Source organism: Nipponia nippon, unplaced genomic scaffold (assembly GCF_047370975.1).
Source record: "Nipponia nippon isolate SJK-2023a ecotype South Korea unplaced genomic scaffold, ASM4737097v1 scaffold_4, whole genome shotgun sequence".
NCBI classification, from domain to species: Eukaryota; Metazoa; Chordata; class Aves; order Pelecaniformes; family Threskiornithidae; genus Nipponia; species Nipponia nippon.
In genome coordinates, this window is record NW_028262358.1 from 90,674,197 (window position 1) to 90,700,464 (window position 26,268).

A 26,268-nucleotide genomic window follows, 5' to 3' on the forward strand; every position below is an offset into this window, starting at 1 on the left:
GTACTACTCAAAAATCAAACTTAGAGACAGATAATTTTTGCTGTTCTGTGCCACAGACCTCACTTAGGAGACAGTGACTTTAGAAACCCCTCAAGTTTCAAACTGGAGGCACCAAAGAAAATGACAATATGTTTCAAGCAGCTGGTTATAAGACTTAAAACAAAGCTAAAGTAACAATTCAAATAATAGATGTTTCAGTTGCTATGGCATATCAATAGTAAGGAATGTTTGCATAATTCATGTACCAAATTATGGCATGTAAAAGAAATAAGTCTAAAATAAAAGAAAATATACAAGTAAAATATAAATAAAAATATATGTACAAATACATATGCATATATACTTAAAAACAGAAGTAAAACAAATATTCCCACTACTTTTGAAGGTCAAAACAAGATTCTCTTCTTTTTCTGAGTGATTTCCCCTCCCCTGAGTCTTAATTCCTTTACCATCAGCTGTTCCCACTTACAGTTACTATTTCCTTCAGGACAATAAACGCCAGAGTTGATGTAAGGATAAGATCAGTGGTGCTATCAAAGATTTAAACAGGTGCTGGAGATGGAATCTGAATATATAACAGGACACCTAGCTTTGATGATCCCCTTTCCAAGCCTGGCTCATTCTTCTCTGCTTTGGGAACTTTATGCTGACTGTCATTTAAATTTCCCCTTCGAAGCTTCCCCTGGGCTCATACCTGCTACAACTTGAGTAAATAAAAAACTGCCAAAAGCAGCATTAGCAAAAAGTAATGATAGTGGTGATGGTGAATTGACTGCAGACAGCTATTCTGGTGTGTATTGCAGAAGATGGTGTTAAGACTGACAATGTTTGATACTGTCATCAGTGATCTGCAAGAAGGAATAAAGATTGTATTAGCGACACTCTCAAAGGTAAGCAGGGCATAAGGAGACAACTTGCAAATCACAAACAAGGCAAAGAAATGAACAGGAAAGATTAATCAGAAGCATACATAAATCACAGAATTTTTCAGTTAACCAAAAAATAAAATTAATACCTCCAGGAAGAAAATAATCTTGAATATATTTGAGGTTTCAGCCCAGGATGATCTCCTGCCTCCAACTGCTGAATTGTGATCTAGCTCTCATATGCCATGTACTTGGAATCACAGGCACTAGCTCTACTTCTCAGGAATCCTTTTACTCTGAGTTCCCTTTATTCTCCTTCCTGGGAGTTCAGGCCTTGTGGCTTGTCACCCATCTGAAGCTCTGCTCCTCTGCTTTCTCTAGGACTTTCCCTGACACCCTCTCCAGACCTTCTGAGCACCTCTGGTGACACTTCCCTCTGGGTAGGATGACATTTAAAGCAAGGGGCACAAGCCTTGTGATGGAATTTGTAAACACACACATAACTAGATGTTAGGCAAAGCATAATACATATACACAAATTTCTGGCACAGGCATGTCTGTGCAAAAACCTATTTCAATCTCTGCATGACCTTAGAAATCTGAGGACTTTGCCTGCACCAGTGAATTAGAGAGTGTCAGGGCAGAAAAGTTAAATTACCTATTGCTGAAATGCCAGAATGGTCCCTGGTACCCTTGTGGCACTGGTCATCTACCACTTCCCCATGTGATTCCCTACAACTCATCCTGGGTGCTGGCACAGGCCAGGGACCATCCCTCAAGAGCTGCTTTGGACATGGCAACCCTGATTAGAAGTCTATGAGAATTTAAGTTGGCTTGATGGCCAGAGGAAGGCCCTGGCGATGCGGCTAGTACAGATGCAGCCTTTGAATTGTTGGGCCTCACCAGGGTGGCACACATCTTGCACACCTCAGAATAGGAATTGCAGCAGACAGCACAGGAGGCAGGGAGCCGTCTAAGGCTAACACATTTAGCAAGGTCCTGCTCAGTGTTAGTCACTGGAAGAGTAACGAGAAGGATGTGTCTTAAATGTAACCCTTTATGCAAAACAATGGGAAAGTACTTGGGAGCCGCAGATTATATCTTTTCTGAAAATAGTTGTCCAGAAGCCTTTCTTTGAAAGACTGAACAGGGATCACTGATTTTCCACACTTGGGTGAGTGACCCACCTGGATACTGTGTAAGAAGAAAGAATGAACATCCTTCCTACTGCCTTCTGGAGCCACCTTTTGAAACAAGGTAGCCACAAATGCATTTTGTGAGAAGCCCCACAGATCATATTGGCTTAGGATAATTCTTTGCACCTATGTAGTAAGTACAGCATATAATACAGGTATCTACCACAAGAAGAAGATGAGGAAAAGAGGAATTAAGTGCACAAAGATGACAGGAGAACCCAGGAATCAGTAAGGCTGCAGACACACTTATTTTTTCCTGACTGTAGCTGAACTGACTGAAAAGGTTGCTTCTCAAAATTACTTCCAGCTGTTCATGACTGCCGTTTCCTGGGATCATGATGGCCTCCTGAACTGCTCTTGTTCACACCCAAAACCCATCTCAGTTGAAATGGGCGACCATAAAGAGCACATTTGTGCTAGACTGACCCATTTTAGCTGAAACACCTATTTCAGTGTGATCAGAGACTGGTTAGAAGAGTTCAGCTACTTCTTTCACTGAAAGAAAAAAAAAAAAGGATGCACATCTAAATCTTAATGCACAAAAAAACACAGTAGCGTTAGTGGACTTCAGTGCCTAATGTATCCAGCACAATGTATGGTGTTTTTTGCACAAGCAGCTGCAACATGCACAAGGAAGGCTGCAATCATACAAAGCAGAGCATGTACAGTCACAGCTAGAATTACTACTCTCCAAGTATAATAATGTTATCAGAAAGTTATTATCAAATCAGCTCACAGGATATCAACACATATAATGCTGCCTGGAAAGACTGCATCATAGGGGACAGTCAAGAGAGTTAAATGAAAGCAAATGAAGAATATAAGATCTGACCAGGGACACTGAATATTAAACGGATGTATTCCTGTTTATCAACACTTGGTAGCATATTACCAAGACAACATGTAAAATGATATGCTGTTTATCATTCTGGAAATCAGTAAGATATTTGTTCACTTACTTATAATTTCTAATCTTCCTTTAAAGTGCTGCTGACATGAATTCTGTCACTGAGCCTAAAAGTGGATTTGATGGTTTGGTTATGATAAGCACTTTTCTCCAAAATGTTTTTGAAAAGAACTCATCCAGAAGAAATATAGAACAAACAAGGAAAATTACACAGGCTTCTTCATCATTGTTATCTATAAGGTTTTTGTATTTTCTGCTCTTTGGGGCAGGAGTGCTATGGGAGCTTAGGACTCATGCCTCTGCTTTTCTGTTAATTCCTGCATCGGGTGTGCATCCTGAAGTTAAAATAAATTAATAAACGAGAAACAGGAAGAAAAAAACCCACCCTAATTTGCCCTGAGTAAGGAATGTAAAATCTAACCCTTAGTTATGTCTGTGTGCTTGCAGCAACCAAAATAAAGGTGAAACATCTTGCAAAAATAAAATAGGTAAGAAAACCTCATGAATGTTTCATTTTAAAGGTGATCACACAATTTCAGTACTTCACCCTTCTTGTTAATTGCCAAACAGGTGCAGATAAAGTCTTACTGTATGGTCTGCCTAACCAAAGCTGAAGACGTGAGGGAAGGTGTTAAAAGTAAGGGTAGATGTGATATCTGTGTGCAGTCTAGTCACAGAATGCAACAAAACCTTTCACCCATTAACATTTTCCCCTATTAAAAATGAAAACCCTCAGTTTATTTTGAAATAACCATAAGGGTACTTTGTGTGGAACAGGGTCATTAACTTAGCAGTGAAATGACTTGAGTGTAACCTGCCTCTAGTACCCTTTTCAACTTTATGAGAAACTAATGAGTGAGAAATCAGAAAGTGTAAAAAATAATTCCAGTATAAATAACTGGCATGTATTTCTTTAACTTATTTGTTCCAATTATTGCCCTAAGTGATTTTCATACTACAGCATAAATTATTTTAAGCAGATTTTCTTTCTCATTTGGAGCAAAAAGCTAGAAATGCCAAACAGAATCCTAAAGTTCATAGTCAGTTCACTTCTTACACTTTTGGATGTCGATTTTGGTTTATATAATCATTAGGAGGAAAAAAGCAGAGCAGAGTATGCTGCTCAAGACCATACATTAATTACACAGAAATGCCTGCAACAATACCTTAGTGCAACAAGGAATTTGGAGTCAAGTGGTATCCATGTGGAACAGGCTTCCTTTGTGCTTCTATTAGCTCCTGAGCAGACTTTTAAAGGATCAAATGGTACAATCTGTTTTCTGAATAGTAGAACAAATTGCTGCATCGAGAACCTGCAAAAGAATCTATTCCGTTACACTCTAATGGTGGCAGGCTAACATTTAAAGTGTGGCATAATTTCTTATAAATTCTCTCTACTCAAAAGAGCCTTTTATACAAACACAAAAAGAGAAAAACAAGTCTCCTTTGAAAGAAAGGGTTTGTTTGTTTGCCTTAAAAAGTAAGTGATAATTAACAGGAAAAAAATAACACTGAATGGGATTTTAGCAATCTTCATTGCCCAGTTATGAGGGTTCCCTTTAATTTTTTTACAAAAACACATGAAAAACTGCAACTCGCTCTGTATTTAGGAAGCAGACTATGCTTAGGTTTTTTAAGAAGACCTGTAGTGAACTGCCCTGCTAAGTGTCCGGGTGCCTGCCCTGGCGATCCAAACCAGTTAGTGCTGCAGATCCCAGAGGTGCACAATGCTGAGGACACTGCACTAGGTTGTGGGAACATTCTTATTCTTCCTACTGCCTGTGCTAGCTCCAGCAAGTGGCAAGGACCCGGCAAGGCTTCTTTAGTTGATTTAGTCATGCTGCTTGGACCCTTAAAAGGATGACACACTGCTAAAGGCTTTAGAAAATTTCACTGGAGTTCACGTTTTCTGGGAAGTCTCATCAGGGTTTGTCTTTCTGGTGCTTTTTTTTTCTCATCTGTCTTTTTTTTCCATGTATTGTGAGGACAAGACAGCCTCAGAGTAAGGTCAATGTGGAACTAGAACCGTTTTTATGAATGGCAACTAAACTAAATTGAAAGTTTAGCTGAAAGACTCTCCGTTATCTGTAAGGCATGAAGAACCTTGATCTTGATAGGACTCATTACCAGATGAGTAATGAGTACCAGTGAGGCATCCTGACACCATGTAAAACTCAGAGCCTGAAAACAGGTACTGAGAGCCCCCCCTGTGGAAAGAGTTAATCCTTTTCCTTCTCCTCCTCCCTCCGCCCCCCCAAAAAGGGGTTCAAAAGGGTTCAAAGTAGTCAGTCACTAAGACAGTAAGCTGCAAGATTATCTTTCATTCTTTCTTTTTCAGGCTCAAGACATATTTCCTCATCTCTGGTACGAAAGACAAAGCCCAGAATACCCAATGGCCAAAAATAACAACTTTCCAGAGGAAGAGATAGTGAAGGGCTGTGAAGGCCAGAGATGCCCCAGTATCCTCCTCAGAAAACAAAAGCAGTAGTATATAACTGTGTTCAAAGCCTTTTGTGGATGTAAACCCTTCTTGTTCATTCTATATGTCGAAAAGAGAACAGAAAATTAGGCTGACAGTTTTTACTTGCATTCAGCAGAAACACGAAGTAAATGCTTCACTAAATCAATGGACCTCATTTATGTTAAATGAAAACAGATTAGGTTCTGTATTTCTCTTGTAATAATACCTTTGCTTTCAATGTTTTATCTTCTTTCAGTACATAACAGTCATTTACAGGAGTTTCAATTTCTGTTGTTTTCTCCAGAGTTTTTACTTCATAATATTCCTCTGGCTGTACAAACTTGGCTGTATGTTTCAGAAAGTATACTTATGAAATTTGTAGGTCTCATCATACCAGGGTCAGGGCAGGACAGTTATTCTGGAGGACAGTCGAATTTCAATCTTCATAGGCTGGAAAGAAGGTCTTCAAAGAACATAAGTAAATTCAATAATGATAATTGCAAAAAGCTATGTTTTGACAGAAGAAACACCAGAAACAGCAGCTGACAGGAGGAGGCAAGAAATCACCAAAACTTCTTGGAGGAGTAACCAACATCAGTGCTAAAATCTTCAGTGTACAGTTTCTCATGCTGTTGTGATGGAGAAAATGCTGATGAATGCATACGTGCTGCTTTTTAAGCCTCACATGCTGAAGGGTTGTGTTCTGTAAGGCGCCAGGATTGGCCTTCATCAAGGCACGTGACTCTCTGGCAACTACAAGAATAAGAAAAGAAAGAAGACTGCCCTTTTGAACAACCCCAAACAAAGATCTTGGAACTATTTCTGTTCACTGGAGGATTTTCCTGGGTGGCAGAGACTGTTTCCTCAAGTATAATTTGAAAGAGTTGTCTCAAACATGAACTCAAGCCTAGTAAGCAGGTGATATGCCAACAGTGCTCTTCTCAAGGATGAACCTCTCTTTAGTGTAAGTATTTTAATGGTGGGCATAACCCCAAAGAATTTGGGATGAATTTGAAATCAGCAAGTTTAGAAGAAACCAGGTTGAAGGAATGGCTTAATTAAAGCAAGGATGAAAACTTACTTTGCTTGTTCAATTAAAGAAGCAGGTGCAGACTAAGTAAATTTACTTATAAGAAAAAAGGGAAAACTAAAAGGAAACACAATTAAGGAGGGTGAAACAATTTATATAAGGGGGAGGTGATTTAAAGAAGGTCTAAGTGAGGCATACCATCTGGATGAAGTTGCAGAAACTCAAAGCAAGGCAGTTAGGAAGTGCAGAACAGAAAAAGACCCTTTCTGGCACATGATAGAAGAAAAAGCACAAACCACAAAAGCTACGAGTATGTAGCTGGGCAAAACTTCTATGAGCTCTAAAGGGAAACGTACATATATGGACAGCTGCTCAGAGAATGAAAACAAACACTGAAGGAAAACCTCTAAAACTTCATCCTTTGCTTTTCCTGGTTCTGTGCTTAGCATTATGAATAATTAAAAATATTGAAAAACTTGCCCTTTTGGTACTATTCAACTGAAGCAGAGTAAGCTGCTAATGTTAATGTAGTGCTTTGATTATTACCGGACTGTAGTTGTTAACTACTTCTCTCTCAAGCTGATCATCAAAATCTGTGCAGGGACACTAAGGTACAGAAAAGATTTTTTTAAGGGGTAAGAACTGAAGAATCTGAAATTGAAGTCTTATTTGTGTCTGTGAGGGAGTGAGGTGACAAAGATGGTCACAAAGATGGTAAAGAGTTTAGAGGGGAAGCCGTACGAGGAGCGGCTGACATCACTTGGTCTGTTCAGCCTGGAGAAGAGGAGACTGAAGGGAGACCTCATCGCAGTCTACAGCTTCCTCACAAGGGAAGGAGGAGGGGCAGGTACTAATCTCTTCTCCCTGATGACCAATGATAGGACCCGAGGGCACGGCAGGAAGATATGCCAGGGGAGGTTTAGGTTGGACATTAGGAAAAGGTTCTTCACCCAAAGGGTAGTGGAGCACTGGAACAAGCTCCCCTGGGAGGTAGTCACGGCACCAAGCCTGCCAACATTCAAGAAGCATTTGGACAATGCCCTCAGACATATGGTGTCATCTTTGGGGTTGTCCTATGCAGGGACAGGAGTTGGACTCGATGATCCTCGTGGGACCTTCCAACTCAGGACATTCTATGATTCTGTGACAATGCCTTAGCTCAAAAACAATTTAATTTTGCCCTTGTCTTTTCCCTCTCCTCTGTGAAAAGGTTAAATGTTGTTTTTTTTTTACAGTACTGATCTCTCTGCACATGGTGTCTCATTTTGTCCCCCAGCCATCTAGTATTCCCATACTCCTCATCTCACCTAGCACCCCCGCAGTGTCAAAGGTTCCTGCTCAACTGTACCTCCCTCCTCACTCTCCTCCCCAGTCTATTTTTTAGGTTGAGCTGCTTCTCCCCTTGTTGCAGGATGCTGAAGATGGCTAAAGGAATTACTACTGTGCAAGAGCTATGTCCTGGTTTCAGCTGGGATAGAGTTAATTTTCTTCTTAGTAGCTGGTATAGTGCTGTGGTTTGGATTTAGGATGAGAATAATGTTGATAACACACTGATGTTTTGGTTCTTGCTGAGTAGTGCTTACACTAGTCAAGGACTGTTCAGCTTCCCATGCTCTGCCAGGTGCACAAGAAGCTGGGAGGGGGCACAGCCAGGACAGCTGACCCAGACTGGCCAAAGGGCTATTCCATACCATATGACGTCATGCTCAGTATATAAGCTGAGGGAAGAAGAAGGAAGGGGGGGACATTGGGCATCATGGCATTTGTCTTCCCAAGTAACCATTATGTGTGATGGAGCCCTGCTTTCCTTAGGATGGCTGAACACCTGCCTGCCGATGGGAAGTAGTGAATGAATTCCTTGCTTTGCTTTGCTTGTGCGCGCAGCTTTTGCTTTACCTATTAATCTGTCTTTATCTCAACCCATGAGTTTTCTCACTTTTACTCTTCCCATTCTCTCCCCCATCCCACTGTGGGGGAGTGAGCGAGTGGCTGTGTGGGGCTTAATTGCTGGCTGGGGTTAAACCACGACAAGCTACAAGAGGTTCTGCATGCAAATACTGTGCTATTAATACCCTTACTGAGAAGTCACTGCTATTTTACCTTGCAGACAAGGAGCACTGCAGTGTTCCCTTGCAGTCAGGAGTTTTGGAGAATGCTCTGCGCTTCTGCAATGTAGAACAAGTTATGAGTAGGGCTTTCCACCTCTAAGAAGTAAACTTTGTTTTGGTCCACTTAGTTGTCCCTGCAGGCCAGACATGCTCGTGGGTTGTGGAACTATTATAAAAAAGCAAAAGCAGTGAGATTTTTTTTGGTTTGATGAACAGTCATTCTGAGTCTTCTGTTCCCATACCAGCAAGAGATCTAAAGACTAAATTCCCTTGTCTAGATCAATAAAATATGAACATGTATTAATCACCCCCAAAACCATGGCTTTTTAAAACAGGCTAAACTGAATTGAATTTCAGATTAAATAATTTTATACAAATCTGATGTTAATTCTAAAATTTCAAAGCTAGATCCTTTGGAAATGCAAAGATAAACTTAATTACATTATTGATGACTTTCAAAGTGATTTACATCATGGTATTTCACAGATGGCTTTCAATCAAATTAAGGATTTACAAAGGATGAAACTTTTAGTGATGGCAGACACAGATAAGGCTGAGGAACCTGATGCTTTCTTTGCCTCAATCTTCAACAAGGTCTCCTAGGCCTTTCTGCTTAGTGAAAGTGTTCAAGGAGAGGAACTACTAGGAGTAGCTGAAGATCAAGTTAGAGTTTTTCTTTGTGAGATTTCAACCCATATATGTCCATGGAATCAGGTGGTCTTCATCCATGGGTGCTGACAGAATTGGCCAATGTCCTTGCAAGCCAAGGATAGGATGTGTCTGGATGGGTGAAAAACCATGTGGGTAAAAAAATGATTTGCTGGTCAAGCTCACACTGTAGTGGTTAATGGGCTGTACTTTACCTGCATGTCTGTCACAAGTGGAGTATCACAGAGAGCTATCCTGGGGTGTGTCCCGTTTAACATCTTTATCAGTGACCTGAAGGATGTCATGGAGTGCACCTGTATCAAATTTGCAGATGACACCAAATTGGGAGGGCCGGGCAGGGCTGTCATTAGAGGGATGGATGCAGGCTGGAAGAATGGGCTGACAGAGACTATGAAATTCAGGAAGAACCAGTGCAAAGCATCCAACCTGGGAAGGAAGAGCCCCTTGCAGTGATACAGGCTGGGAGTGCCTGGCTGGGGAGCAGCTCTGTGGGCAAAGCCCTTGGGGGCCCTGATGGGCAGCAAGCTGAACGTGAGCCTGTAGTGGCCCTAACAACCAGGGCCGACAGTATTCTGGGCTGTGTCAGCAGGAGAACAGATCTAGGGAAGGGATTACTCCCCTCTACTCAGCCCTTGTTATTCTACATCTAGGCTACTGCTGCCCATTTGGGGCCCCCAGTAAAAAGATGCTGATAAACTGAAGTGTGTTCAATGGAGGGCCACCAAGTTGGCTGGGGTTGGAGCATCTGTGCTATGAAGTGGGTTAAGGCAGCTGGGCTTGTTCAGCCTGGGAAAGAGATGGTTTCAGAGGGACCCAGCAGCAGCCTCTAGTGCCTATGGGGAAGGTATCAAGGGGACAGAGCCAGGCTCTGGGTGGTGGGAAGACTAAAGACACTGAGCATAAAATCAAACAACAGAGGTTCAGACTGTATATAAGGAAAAACCTTTTCACCATGAAGACAGTCAAGCAGAACAGTCGGTTATCCAGAGAAGTTGTGCAGTCACTGTCCTTGAAGGTTTTCAATACCTGACTGAAAATTGAACCAGCAACAGACAACTTGGTTTGACCCCACAGCTAACCTTGCTTCGAGCAGGGGGTTGGACTGGAGACCTCTTGAGGTCGCCTCAAACCCGAATCTCCTATGATCATGTGAACATCAGCTGAATGGTGCGCCACAATAAACTATAAAATGTTACTCTGTATCAGCTAGTAATGCATAGATAACTGAAAGAAAAAAATTAAAGAATATTACAGGATTAAAATACGGTACAATTTCATTTCCACTATTACCAACATATACAAGCAATAACTACCTCAAAAAAATCAGCAAATCACAAATAGATTATAAAAAGATTCCAAATTAAGTTTACAAAAATATCCTGAGACAGTTCATTTCAAAATCCCACCCACTGCAGTCATTAGTAGGCATGTAATATTCTTCAGTGAATAGAACAGTCAGTGGAGCAGCACTAGAATAAAAATTTATTTTCCTTGTCTCATAAATTTTCCACTCTCATAAAAAGAGACACTCTACCATAAAATTCTTTTTAAAACAGATGGAGACAGGTACAAAACATAGTCACCTGGGAAGCTAAGAATGCGGAAAAGTAACAAATTGCAGAATCATAAACCGCTATTAGGCTACTAATTAATAAGCACTGCTAATTCAACCATATAAATATATAATTCAACCATATGTGTGTGTGTATATATATAAAAGCCATAACCATTTGCATTTGCAGAACATTAGCATTTTGCCAAATTCTAAAATACATATATTTACAAAAAGAAAATCAGAAAGACGAAAGAAATATCCTGGAACTGTTAATTCTAAAACTGTAAGGGTAACTCAGGTGAAACATTCCAGGGAGCAATGACAGGTCAGACCAAATTTTCTTTAGTGTCTCCTATTCGTTAGGTCTACGATGCATTATGTTCAGCACATGGGACTTTGACATTATTCTTTTGAGACATCTAATAGTCTCCACTCAGCAAAGACCACAGGTACTTCCTCTGGATTTTGCCACTAAAGATGCTCCAGGGTACCAGAGGCATCTACATGGAAAGAGAAAATGTGACACAGACTTACAGAAGATCTGCAGTCCTTTGGGGTAACAGCTGGAGACCCAGCCCAAAAACATTAGGGTACTTTGTAAGTGTTTCATAGCTTAGACATCCTAGCCACATGGAGGCATCTAAATGCACATGTCTACCCTTGTGCCTCTTCATCTTGAGGCAAGTCCCATCTTGGTGCAAAATCTCTTCAAGAAACACAAGACAACAATCTGTCTAATAACTATTCTGGTTGCAGAGGTTATTGCTCCCACCAAAGCTGAGATATGCTCACTAACGTGGTTCAACTGCAGTATTTAATTTTACACTGAAACAGATAAGGAGAGCCCAGGTGACCAGTTAATAGCACTTTTGCAGAGAAGCTAGTGTGTGTCTAAATTGCTACAATGGCATTACAAGGGGAACCCTCACTCTGCCCCAGCGCTCTCAAAGCTGCATAACAAACTCTTTCAAATCTTTGTCAGAGTGTATGTGCCGTGTAGTTATTCCATCTCTGGACACAAAACCCTCTCTCTCTGTATGCTGTGAAAAAGATTTCAAAAATCATGTCTCAAGTCAGCAGTTACTTCAAAACTTATCAAGGATGCATAGGTTTCACAAAATATCCATTGCTCTTCCACTGGCCTAGAGAGCTTGCTGGTGAGAAAACGCTACAATGTGCAAAGAAGAAAATGGGTGTCTCTTTGTGCCTGAGTTGCTTTACTAATAACAAAAATATTTTTTGCCAATAGATCAGCAAATATGCAGTGGTGTGCAATCTAGTGTTGAAACTGTTTTTTAGAACAGGAATCTTGAAACAATACACATTTTGCTACTATACAAATTCCAGTATCCTCCTGTGTTTGTGTCTTTTCTTTACAAAATACTTTTGAATAAAGCTTTTTTTAAAAAAATGAAAATTATTATATCAATTAGATAACAGTTTCTTTTGTTTATTCCTCTCCTTGCCTTTTTTTTTTTTTTTTTTTTGCTTTCAGCGCTGTGGAGGAAGGTGGAAGAACTGATCCTCTACTTTAATCAATCAATCAAACAAACAAACAAACAAACAGGTGAAACAGTAACAAAAAGGGCACAGTAGTTCCTGAGCAGCTACCAAGCTTACATACTTATTTATTTTCTTTAATTTGGCTAAACTTATCTGATTTTCTAATGTGAATATTCAGGGACACTTGTTTTGCAAATCGAATATTTCTGTTGAAAGAAAATTTGCTAAAAGAAAGCATTAAACAAATGTTACCATATGACATACCAAATATGAAGTTTAAGAAACAGAACGGTGGCCAGTGTCTAAACAAGTATAAGAATCTCTTTGGGGAGCCAATTCAACACCAAAAAGTAACTTGTTTTATAAATATTAATATATTTTACATATATAGAAAACAAAGGTTTATTATCTGAAATAAATGCATTTAAATTAACAAGACGAATTATTTACGGTACTAAAAAAGTGGTGTTTCAGAGAATTTTTCTGACATAAAAATGGATCTGACGAAACAAGTGCAAGGGACTTAATACTAAAAATGTTTTTTATTTGTGGTGAATATGCACTACTAGGAGACATAACAAAACTAAAATGTTGTTTATCTATTAGAAAAAAATGACATTCATCGTAATAGTTACCCTCTAAATTTATCAAAGATTCTGGATCAGTTAACATATTGTTGAACTCATATTTTAAAGGCCTTTTATGTTTAGATGATTTCTGTTAAAATATGTTACTTTAATTATTCCTATGAATATAATTCCATCACACAGAAATAAAAATTTTAAAATCAGATAATTCATAAGGGGATTTTATCAATATTCATTAATTTTGAACAGAAAGGTTTAAAGTAATCATTAAAGCAGTTAAATTTATTCAGATTAAATCTTTGAAATTGTTAGTCAACTCAGAGTAAATTAGGCCTACTGTGCCTACAAATGTGCATACACAAGTAAAGCCAAGCAGTATACAATGAATGTAAGAAAGTTGTAAAACTAAGCACCAGATTTTATTTTGTGCAGGTAATGATTCTTTTGATTAAATCAGAAACTAAGTCTGTCCTATAAGAATTTGCAGTGATAAGTTACCAAGTTTAAAAATAAACATTTTTATTTCTGCCAACCAGCCATTGTCTCTAAAGCACACAGAAGCTATACAACTCTTAAAAGACAGGCATTAGTTTCCTAACTTGGAAGCTCTACAGACACGTTATGTCTTGACTTTAAAATTCATAGCACTTATTTTAAACATCACCTGAAACAGCTTTCTGTGTTGCCATTTTCACTGTGTATGCAAACACTAACATATTGTTTTCTGTTATGAGAAACAGCATTTATTCAAAACGGCACACGGATTATTACATTTTTCCTATCTTTAAAATTGGAAATAAATTGCATTATCTCTGAAACTGCTGCACAGCACAGTAGTTTAAAGTAAATGTTTTCCAATAATGACAATTTTCCTGTCTGGCTCAAAAATTTTCCAATGCAATCCCCCAGCAAATGCACTGTTAAAAAGTAGGCTGCTTGTTTTAATCAATTTGTATTTGAGCTGAGTTCAAAAGAACACTCACTCTCCATAAATATAAAGAAAATAAAGGGAATTCATCTGAGAGGTGAAGAATAATTTGATCAAGGTTCTTCAGAAACTTGTGTTTTTCTTCTCCATCATAGTCTGAGCTTGAAATGCTACTTTCTTCTGTCTCATTTTGAAGAAGTTGTTCCAGAATCATGCACAAAGGAAAAATATTCTCATACTGGGTAATGTCATACATGGCCTGGATCTGGGAATAAAGAAAAATCGTTACATAAGCACAATGTGAAAATGCTTCTGCAGCCCACCATCTCAGATGACAGTTTAAGCAATAATGTTAAAATCTGCAGTAGTATTTATATAATCAGAATGGCTATACACTCAGTATGATTACTTCTAAGAAACGTTTTCCTTTTTCTGACAACAGCCAAACAACTAACTCTCCATCATACTACCAAATGAAAAGTCAACATAACCTCCTGTTCATGAGTCAAAGAGGGTTTTCTCTACCTAATTATCCATAGGCTGTGACATACAACAATGATCGACAGATAAACAAGAACAACAAAAGCTTTGTTTGTTTTAGGCATGTAATTAGAATTGGTGGATTTCTGTTTTCTGAGACATAAAATAACAAGTAAAAAAAGAATTTTTTTACTCTCAAATATAGACAATCATCTATTCAAGTGACACCTCTAGAAACAGAAAGTCCAAATTCTCAATCTCAGTAGAAAATACACAATCCAGTACTACGTATCTGAGTCAGTTACAAAGTGGGAGAATCAGTTTGTGAAATAAGCTCACTAACCAAACTACGAATTCATTAAAAGCCTTACAGATTTATCGAATATAAATTTACCTGTCCTGTGTTTGGAAACTGCCATTTCAAACTGAAGCTTTAAGAATCTCTGCCGTACATAGGGAATAACAGGTAAGACAAAAACTTAAACCCTGGGGAGTTGTCTCTCTGGAATGAAATTCTGTGCCCTCCTTAACAGCAAAATCTACCAATAATATGACATTACCTTGTTCTGAAAAAGGCTGCAATTACAGTAGCTAGATGATCAGAACTGAAATGTGAAATCATAGCTGCTAGAAAATTAATTATATATTTCAGAAAATAGACCATTAGCTCTAGAGAGCCTAAACAACTGTTTAGGCCTGTGGTACAAAGCCAGATGGGTCTAGGCTTCGACATGGGTCTATGAATCAGTACCAAATCATTTTACTCACCCTAAACCACACACTGCTAGACTTTCCAAACTGTGAAATTCATTACATAATAGTTGTTTTTACAGACAATGCAAGTCATTTTTGATTCCACTAGAATCTAACAAAAAGACAGCACTTTATCTTCCTCAGGTAAGGCTGCTATCATCTACCTCTGCAGCAGATGGTGGCTCAGGGATTGCTCACTTTGTTTTTCTGAGCTCGTAGTTCTTAAACATAAAACCTGTATTTGAAGCTCCCTAGTGTAATGTCTTTCAGGTAACCTCCCACCTCAGGGATAACACTAAGACACCATAGCCATCCCATTGCAAAGCCTCAGCGTAGCAAAGACATTTTGCTGAGTTTTCGAGACATCTTGAAAATTAGGTTAATTGCTGAAAAATATTATCCCTAGCCTTGTATGCTCCAGTTCTGTCTCTCTGGAACCTGGTAAGGAAAATCTGCACTTCAAAGCTGCTGCCAAGAATTTGATATTGATATTCTTATCACAACAGACAGCAAAAAATATAAAAGGACAATATTAAGCATTTGCTTACTTTTAAAGTCCAATTAAATCAAATTGTATAATTAGGGAAAACCTCCTTCTAAGAAAGAGGTAACAAGACAGTCTGTTTCTTCAAATACCAAGCATCTGACTGTAGGACAACCATGCCTATACACTGATTGTTTTGACTATTAACTAATACTGGTGAGATAAATTTATTTATTTTGCTTATTTGAATAAATTACAGCTTTCTAAGTTGAGAAAATAACTGCTATTAATGATTTCCTGAATTTCTAGGGACTAGATGATGCTAAAGGCCTATAAAGTCTGTTCTTAAGACTTTCAGTGTGGGAGTCAGCTGACCAAAACCAGGCATCAACAAGCTGAGATAGTTATCCTTGGTTCCTGTTTTAGTCAACAGAGGGAAGCAGGGGGTGGGACTCAGTTGCTTGAATGTAGTGTCTATTGCCATTTTGGATGTCCAAGGGTATCCAAGGCATGTGCATGAGTAGAGCTTTGCATACGAGTCAGCAGCTGTAAGCCAGGAGGAGTACCTTAGGGCATCCAGTGCGGTATTAGATGTCTGAGTTCTGGCAACTGAGTCTTTCAGGATGTAGTTCTTCCCATTCTAAACTAGATCCTCAGACGTAGCATGTCCTGAAATTCTTTACAGTGATAAAGTATGATTATGCCCAGAAAAATGACTACGTAGAAACATAAATTGGAATTCTATGCTTTTAGTTCCTGTAATTTGGATATTAGAAGTACAATGTTACAAGCAAAAACCTTTGTTTGATTCTTAAATGTTGGCCTTGTAAATTCACTCAGATCTTCCTTCGCATGAGGAATCAATAGAAAATATTTTAGAAAGGCAAATTATGTCACTTCACTTATCCCCATAACCTCAAGGTCTTCCAAGCAGTTAAGCAATTTTGTTACTTCGAGTGGGTCTTGAAAAGTGCAACTAATTGCAACTTGGTAAACTATCTAATTGATTATGGATAATAGAAACCACAAGCTAACTAATCCTCTTTCCTCTGCAAATACTACTGCACTAAAGGAAAATTATTTTAGCCACACAGACCTGACTTTGAACAGAAAGGGTAAGTCTGATGTAAGGAGGAAGTATTTTTTTGAGGTAATTGCTTTTCAGGGGACACATGCACCTTGAAATACTGTTTTATAAAACCAGGAAAAAAAAATCAGTCTAGAACATTGTCTGGCTTAAGGCCTATTAACCTTTCCAACCCATTTAATAATCTAAACAAAACATGTCTCCATTTCTTTTGTTAGATGTCTTTTGTAGCACTAATTGATGCAATTACTACCAATGCAAATTTATGCCACAGAATTTGTAGAGGAACACCTTTACTGTTACCTAATGTCAGACAGATATGTCAGGTGCAGCCAGATAACAGACCTATTCATCTTGCTCATCAATGTGTGTAAGCGTGTAGTGGCGTATGTACGTGTACACACACATACGCACAGCTAGTCCGTCCAGAAAGTTCAGAAGGTATGTGTGTAAAACAAACCTTATATATAGACTACAATTCCAGAATATATTAATACCAACTTTAAATAACTCTAACTCTGTTTTTCAGAAAGAATTTTCAGATAATCACTCTTTTCTATAGATCAGATGGGTGTGCAATATGGGTTTTGGACACAATTTTCTTGTGAGATCAGTCCTTGCCAATTTTTCCTCACCAGGTATTTGGAAATGTGTTTATTAGCAGTAAAATGCATTTTGCATGCACCTCAGTTTTGAATTTATCCTTTGAAATTATTTTCTTATTATGATTTCTCAATCCAAACAAACTTTTCAAAGTTAAATATTTTTAAAAAAATTATTAACTATGTAAGATTGAGCTTTACATAAGACGGAAACAAAGGGTACAAGGATCTCCTGGGTGGATTTGATGATCTGCTAATCAGAATTCATATATTTACATCAACAATTTCAGAATGCAGGAAGTGCCAAAGCTTTTGGCTGAAATTAATTCTCCAAGCTTCTCCTACACTACAGGGTGACCACCTGGAATAGCACACATATTTACTACATAATCTGAAAGCAGGGAAGAAGACCTCTAACCTGTCTTCTTTACAAAGCTATCATAAAAACCAGTACTAATGCGTTAAAGGAAACCACTCAAAAATGTAAGCAGCAATAACAGTCAGAATGCTACAAACCCATCTGTGTTCCAGGTCCCTGGGCCTTTATTATACTTCCTCTTTACAAAGTAACAGATCAGATGGCCCTGGGTCAAATTCCAAGCCACTACTCTCTTATTGGACAGATTTGGAGTTGGGGTCTTCAGTAAAATTTTGGACAAAGAGTAGGGATCTGAAAAAGCACGGAATTAATTGAAGTAACCTTCACAGAATGGTGGATGTAATTTCTGAAGGTTATTCAACCAGATTCAGAAAAAATCCCAAGTGATATTCTACGTGCAATTTTTGCACTTACTTAGAATATTTTTGCTTTCATGTCTTAGTGGTTCATGCACATTTATATAATTTATTCAAATGCTCTCAATAACAGCAATATAAAACAAGAACAGGAGAATAAATATTAGCTTTGAAGAAATCCTCTACAATTCTTCAGCTGTAACTCAGTTGAGGCTGGGATTTTCACATGCAGAAGACTGATGCTATGTTCTGCATCAGTCACCTTCTGATGATACCTGCTATATAGGCAAATAACTTTTAGTCCTTTTATGTCTCAAAGGACCTACAGAATGGAGACAATACTTTACCAGTGCAAACATGAATTAGATGAAAAGAAAGAGATGTTCATGGCAACTAGCATTTGTTTCCATGCAACTCAGATACTTATAGAGGCTATGGACAAAGCATCACCAACACTTGTATGCTTTCTGGAATAAGCCAGAAATGGCTCTAACTTGGAAAAACTTTGTTTTGGTTTACAATGGAATGTTGAAATGCTGTAATTTCTGACAAAAGTAAAACAATTAGAATTAATCTAGAAGCACCATTATATTTGATTAATGACCAAAAGCTTTCCTCCTTTTCTATCCCTATAATTTAGTTAACACCTCTTTAGGCTTTTTTAGTCCTATGAAGATACCAAGTTTAAATGTATATTGCAACAAATAATTATACACAACATAACGCTATATAAAATACTGACATACTGATACATATTTGAATCAAACTGGAAAGATGAGTGTTTATACACCTCTGCTGTTTAGGAAGTGATAAAACTGACACTTCTAGAAGATGGCTATTTTAGCAGAAAAGTGTTCCACCCAAATCTCCTCAATCCATCATATTCTAACAGTTTTGCTTCTTGTAAATTTTTTCTTGCAACTTCTGCCACTTCCATTTCTTGGCAAACTTTTACTATTCGGCAGGGATATAACTTTTATGCTAGCAAGGTGTCTTTTCTATATCCCAAGAAATTCTATTTCAAATTTCACTGAAATATCAAGTGTTGGTATTTCTCTTCTTTTACATGCATATTTTTCAGAGAAGCATAAAGGGAAGACTGAAATAAACAACAGGAACTTCTAAAGCCTGGCTAATATTAGCTTTCAGTGGAAGCGTAGGCAGTGGGAACTGCAGCACTGCCAGCTACTGGACTGTGATCACTTACATAGTTAAGGAGGACGGAAGACAGAACAGAAGCAAATCTGCCATCTAGCCATTTCCAGCAAAAATCTCCCATAGCCCATCCCCTCCTCAGGGAAGCAAATGGAGTCAAAGCTCCTAGAAATTCTTTAGAGCAGGTAGAAGCAGGCAAAGAGCATATATCTACCTTGAAATAGTCTATCAATCACCAACGAATGCATCATCTCAGCAAATAGTCCCAGTACCCCTTGCTTACTTGCAAAAGGCTGCTGGTACAGGCAGTACATGTGCAGGCTGAATTCTTGGCAAGAAAATGAATATTCCTGGGCTAGGAGGCCACAGAGCGAGTGTAAGCTGATGTCCCAAGTAATGCAGAACATGGGACTCACCTGAACTACTTCAAACTGTTTGAAGTGGAGCATGCCTGTTAGGAAAGGTCTAAGCTTGAGTTACATGTTTCTAGAGATACACAATCCTGGGTATGCTGTTTTATGGTCAATTACCCCAAATCTTTCTTTTATTTATTTTATTTGGTGCCTTGACTTTCTGGAAGTAGGAGGCGTTGCTCCATCAAGAACTAAGAGGAAGTCAGATCTCTGACTAAACAACAAGGCAATGACAAACTAAATACAACCACTGATGTCCACAGAAATGAAAAAAATATTTCTGTGCTCACTATGCCTGCATATAGGAGGGATGTTTTTCTGAAACTATTTTCAGTATTTTAACACTACAGTTGTCCTAGCAAGTATATAACTGTAAAAACAAGTCCCTAAATGGAGAGATATTGACAACACCACTTTTCAGGAAAAAAGTTTCTAAATCATCATAATGAAAAATAAGAAGGAAGTGACTGGCTGGAAACACTATCAACAAATGATCAGCATTTAGTGAATTTTGTGTTTCTTAAGGTAATGCTGACAAACCTAAGTTTTCGGTAAAATCAACACTGTTTTACTCTACCCATCCAATCTGAGTCAGAGGTTAATGGAAATATATTTCAAGAATGACTGAATTGTTTCCTCAAGTGGCAATACATTCTCATTTTATGAACAAAGATGATTAATTCTCACAGGAAATTCTGTTCTTGACCCTTCATTTTTCCTTTGAGAAATCCCTACTCAGGCTACTCATTGCTGGGTTCAAGTCCTAAACACAAGACAAACATTCTTCAGAGTGCAGCATGTATGTTTGGATAATAGGCATTTTACTTCAAAACAACATGGAAAGTCTTTTAACTGGATGTTCCACAAGCATGTAAATAACCTCTATGTGGATCATTAAAATTTACAAAACCAACAATATCCATCATATAAGAAAGCACACAGTAGGATAAAAGAGGTTCTCTCTAATTGCTGTTTAATGTTTAAATAACATGCTGATAAGCATCTCTAAAATGTTTAAGGCAAGCACACATGAAAGACTTTCCTAGGAAACTTTTTGTTCTGATTTTAATACTATTGTATTTGGTTAAAAGGTAATTACCTTACAAATTGCCATGACTCAGGATTCAGTTTTAGCTGATGAGTATTTCTCTTTAATTGCTTTTTGTTTTGTGATTTTGAAATGCATATTTCCCTAACATCCCTCCAGTAATCATAATCCTCATTAACCATGTCAATATTCACCTGCCAAGAAAGTTCAAACTGATTTACACCCTCTTTCAGTATCTAAAGGAAAATTCACACTACCTACAATTCCTTATTTGAATTTAAACCACACCCCTCCCAAACTTCCAAAGTATTTTGATCTTTTATTCAATGGGATCTGAAATTGTAATTGTGTTATCTTTATTCATGCTATCACTTTCTTCTCAAGTAGCTCCCTAAGATTCAATAATTCTGCTTACAGATCAAGACCAAACGTGCCTGCAGAAAGGGTCAAGGAATTACTAACATTTGTGAAAGTTGAATTCCAGAGAAGGGACCATCAGCTAAACTCTTGGAACAAATGAATCTGCAGCTAGAGCACGTGCAGTGACTACGGTCCTGAGCAACATTTTGTCAACACCACTTTAGATGTCCCAGCCAGCCTCACGCTAGAGAGGTTTCACAAGCAACAGTAAGAATCTTGCAAAAATGATGTCTGCCCAGAGACGACAATTTGGCATACCCTGGAAAATACTTGTGATAGCGAAGAGAACAAGCATTTTAAATTCTATCACCCAAGGGGAAGGCACTTATCCCTGAGAGATCTATGCATCGTGCCTCTTCCACATCTCATTCAGCAGGGTCATCTGTTACTAGCCCTTAATACGACATACTGAATTACAAGAAATTCCCAAGCCATCTTAAGCAATATTATTCTTATCTAGTAATGTGATTTCCACAACATATTGTAAGAAATTAAGTATACCAGCAGTAGGGCATTCCAGCTTCCATTTTGGAGTAAGAATCATAACAATTGCCTTGCAAGTAACATAACAAAGACACAGAAAGCTTTAAAAAGTAAATTCTAATCCCTGTTATCCTGTTAAAGAAATCTAAAATATGAGCCACTAAGAAATCTCATTGAGAGAGAACAACCAAAAAATGAATGTATGAACCTTCTTGGGATAATGGGAATTTATAAACCTATTTTACTCCAACCTACAAAGCATAAACTTCAACTGTCACTCCTGTCATATATAATATTTTTAAAATCTATTCTAGAATAAAAAAATTCAATTCTTCACAAGCTGAAGCATGAAATATGTCGGGTTTTTATTATTTTTTTCAGAAAAGAATCTGAAATAAAGATTGTGAAAGTATCTATCATAGTATGGGTCCTTCCAAATCAAATGGGCTACTTAAGCGTATTTCTAATTTTAAAAAAAGTGAAGTTCTAGACCAGTCAGTCACATGCAAAGTCACTACTGGGGAAAACGAAGAAAGAAACCAACAAAAATAATTTAATGAAATTTCTCAGTTATGAACAATTCAGTATTAGAGAAAGGTTTTTGTTGTGTTTTTTTTTTTTTTCCTGGTTGAGGAGGAGGAATTGCCTCCATTCCTGTAAACTCATAGGAAAATAGAACTGTGGGGAAGTGTGCTGGTTTTGGCTGTGGCAGAATTAATTTTCTTCATAGTAGCTAGTATGGGGCTGTGTTTTGGATTTGTGCTGGAAACTGTTGGTAATACAGGGACGTTTTAGTTACTGCTGAGCAGTGCTTACACAGAGTCAATGACTTTTCTGCTTAGAATCATAGAATCGTTAAGGTTGGAAAAGACCCTTAAAATCATCGAGTCCAACCGTTAACCTAGCACTGCCAAGTCCACCACTAAACCATGTCCTCGAGCACCACATCTACCTGTCTTTTAAATACCTCCAGGGATGGAGACTCAACCACTTCCCTGGGCAGCCTATTCCAGTGCCTGACTACCCTTTCGGTGAAGAAGTTTTTCCTAATATCCAACCTAAACTTCCCCTGGCGCAGCTTGAGGCCATTTCTTCTTGTCCTATCCCTTGTTACTTGGGAGAAGAGACCGACCCCCACCTCACTACAACCTCCTTTCAGGTAGTTGTAGAGAGCAATAAGGTCTACCCTCAGCCTCTTCTTCTCCAAAGAAGGAGAAGAGGTGCCTCTCACCCCACCAATGAGTAGGCTGGGGGTGCAGAAGAAGCTGCGAGGGGACACAGCTGGGACAGCTGATCCCAACTGACGAAAGGGATATTCCATACCATATGACGTCATGCTCAGCAATAAAAACAAGGGGAAGGTTGGCAGGAGGGCTGCTGTTCAGGGACTGGCTGGGCACTGGTCAGTTGGCGGTGAGCAGTTGTTTTCATTTGCATCACTTGTCTTTCTTGGTTTTTATTTCTCTCTGTTATTTTCCTTTTAATCACATTTTATTATTATTATTATTATTATTATTATTATTATTATTATTATTATTATTATTATTATTATTATTATTATTATATTTTATTTCCATTATTAAACTGTTCTTATCTCAACCCACAAGTTTTCTCACTTTTATCCTTCCAATTCTCTTCCCCCCATCCCACTGTGGGGGGAGGAATGAGCGAGCAGCTGTGTGATGCTTCGTTGCCAGCTGGGGTTAAACCATGACAGTCCTTTTTGGTGCCCAACATGGGTATCAAAGGTTAATAACAGACTGACCAGGGATTTATATCTGTTAACAGAATGTTTAGGGAAAAAAAAAATGCTGTGGCTATTCCAAAGAGGCACAACTTACCTCACTGGGCCCTGGTCAGCATCTACCAAACACCACTTGATACTATGCAGCAGCCTCACAGAGAAGAGAGGGAAAATATACCAACAGACACCATGGCTAAACCAGACACTATATCAGTTGCCCCTATAACTAAAAAGAAACAATGGAAGCAGAAGTCAGCTCATTTAGTAAGGGATGAAGAAGCTTCTCCTAAGAGGCAGCAGGGGAAAGAATCAGAAGAGGCAGCCTGTTCTGCAGCAGAGCAGTCACAAGAACAGGAGGAAGAAGAGACTGAAATCATAAATGAGTCAGAAACCACCCGATCCCTATCCCTAAGTGAGCTGCGAGATATGTGAAAAGATTTTAGCTGTCAACCAGGTGAACTAATTCTCGGCTGGTTAGTCCAATGCTGGGATATTGGGGTCAGTAGTCAGGAATCAGAGGGTAAGGAAGCCCGGCAGCTGGGATCCCTCACTGAGGATAAGGCCATTGACAAAGGGATTGGAAAAAAGGCAGGAGTCCTCAGTCTTTGGTGCTGACTCCTGTCAAGTGTGAAGGACAAGCATCCCTTCAAGGAAGAACCTGCAAATTCCTGAAGCAAATGGACCACCATTGAGGGAGGTATCCAGTATCTGAGGGAATTAGCCATGGTGGAGGTGATCTATAACAACCTGGATGATGACCAGGCATCCAAAGATCTGGATGAAATCCAGTGCACGTGGTCCACGTGGCAAGAGTTTGTACAAAATACACCGACGTCATAAGCCCATGCTCTGGCAATAATGAGCCAGACAGACATGGAGGCATCAACTATTGAGGGACTGGCCAGACAACTCTGAGAATATGAAGATAATCTCACTTCCTCCACGTGGGCCTGTGTTTTGGCTGTGAAGGAACTGATCCAAAAAATGTCCAAGCAAGCCAAGAAGGATAGGTCTTCCTCATGCAGAGTCAGCCTTTTTCTGTGCAATGGAAAGGGTACCGGTGGCGCACACCACATGCAGCCCTGTGGGTCTTCCTGCGTGACCAGGGGGAGGACATGAGGAAGTGGGATGGCGAACCTACCTGGAGGCTAGAAGCTCAGGCACAGGAACTGCAAGGAAAAAGAACAGCCAAAAAGCATTCATCCAGGAAAATTACTGCTCCAGTGTCTGTTGGGCAGTAGAAGGGCTGATTGTACTTTGACCCTGATGATGGGACTTCTGTTTTGCAGTTACAAAAATCAAGTAATGAAGACTCTGACCAGGAACAGAGGGGCCCTGCCTTTGGCCAGACAGAGGGAAGGGACAACCAGGTTTACTAGACTGTGTGTATTTGATGGCCTGGCACATCAGACCCATGGGAGTATAAAGCTCTAGTGGACACCAGTGCACAGTGTACCCTAATACCATCAGATTACAAAGGGGCAGAATCCATTTGTATTTCTGGAGTGGCAGGAGGATCCCAAGAACTGTGTTGGAGGCTGAGGTAAACCTAACTGGGAATGAGTGGCAAAAGCATCCTATTGTGACTGGTCTGGAGGCTCCATGCATCCTTGGCATAGACTACCTCAGGAGAGGGTATTTCAAACTATTTTAATTATTAAACTGTTCTTATCTCTACCCACAAGTTTTCTCACTTTTACCCTTCGAATTCTCTTCCCCCCCATCCCACTGAGGGGGGAGTGAGCGAGCAGCTGCGTGGTGCTTATTTGCTGGCTGGGGTTAAACCATGACAGAAAGGGGAGTAAAGAGGCTTGTCAATTCATCTATAAAGCAAAAAACCCCTGTTTTTAGCTCCCTCAGATGTATGCTTCCCTCCAAAAAGGAGTTTCAACTCCAACCAGTCATAAAAAACTGACAACACACTGTACCACATCATACTTTGTTCTGCCTCACCTTCCACCCTATCTTCAAAGTCCTATTTGGGACTTCTATTTCTCTATCCGTGTTCTATTTAGCTTTCAGGGAGTCAAAGGATGGAAGATGGATGATAATTTAGATGTGGTTACAAATAAGCTGCTAATTACTAGTGGAAACTGAGACAATGAGAAAGACATAGGCCTTAGCACATAAGTATCCAGATTTCGTAACTACAAGGTCAAGTATCCTATCAAAGTTATTCTAAAACACATCAGAAAAACAACCTAAAAAAGGAGGAAGAATATAAGCTGTCAACCCATAAGAAAGGCAAGGAGTAGGACAGAAAAGAGCTTTCATATTCTTTCTTATTTTCAAGTGTTCTTAAAAGTGGCAAGGAAGCTCCTCCTGACCAGAAACCCTATGGTGCTTTGATTGCAGCTGATGTTTGAAGGGGCCTTCCCAGACAGAACTGTGTTCTGTTCACGGGCAGACTTGTCTGTCCTTCAAGATTTCCACTGAATTCCCTGGGTCAGCCTCATACATATCAAGCTTCTGTTTTTAGCAAAAAGGCGAGAGGTAACATGTTCATAACACCACTTCATTGTCTGATGTGCATTTCTTTCATTTACCACAAGCAAGTGTAGGAGTACCACATGCAATAACCGTATCATATAATAGACGCTGTTTGTTCACATAAGAAATTATATTTTCATCCTACAGGAAATGTCATAAAGTATACAGCAATGCTAGTAATCTAAGCAAGTCTTGAAAGTAAACATACATATAACATTTTTATAGGTAATGAGTGACACTAAGGTAATAAAATTAAGTTTTGAATAACAACAACAATAAAAGGTCCTCTGTTAATTAAAATCACATCAGAAAACAACGGATTGCTGAAAAATACAGCTATATTAGTTTCAAAAGATTTATTGACAGAAGTTCACATATCTTTAGAAAACACACAGAAGTACTGAAAATAAACAGCAATCACTTTGCTTTAGTGGCTCTAACAAACACAATCCTGACAGTAATGCAAGATACATGCTTATTAGTACTTAATCATAATTCATTAGTTTTTGAAAAGAAGCTTTTTAACACGCTTTTCATCTCATAAAGCTTTTTTTGTTTTTCTAA

The 26,268-nt window shown here is 38.8% G+C and overlaps 1 protein-coding gene across 3 annotated transcripts in view; it reads right to left on the bottom strand.

The window, feature by feature from the left end:
- Positions 1-13,823: 13,823 nt before the first annotated feature.
- MEI4 (meiotic double-stranded break formation protein 4) overlaps positions 13,824-26,268 on the bottom strand; it is a 147,501-nt gene continuing 135,056 nt past the window's right edge. For all 3 annotated transcript variants that reach the window (XM_087775361.1, XM_087775363.1, XM_087775362.1), the window contains one exon: positions 13,824-14,075. In XM_087775361.1, coding sequence (XP_087631487.1) covers positions 13,824-14,075 — 252 coding nt within the window. The remainder of the gene's footprint in view (positions 14,076-26,268) is intronic.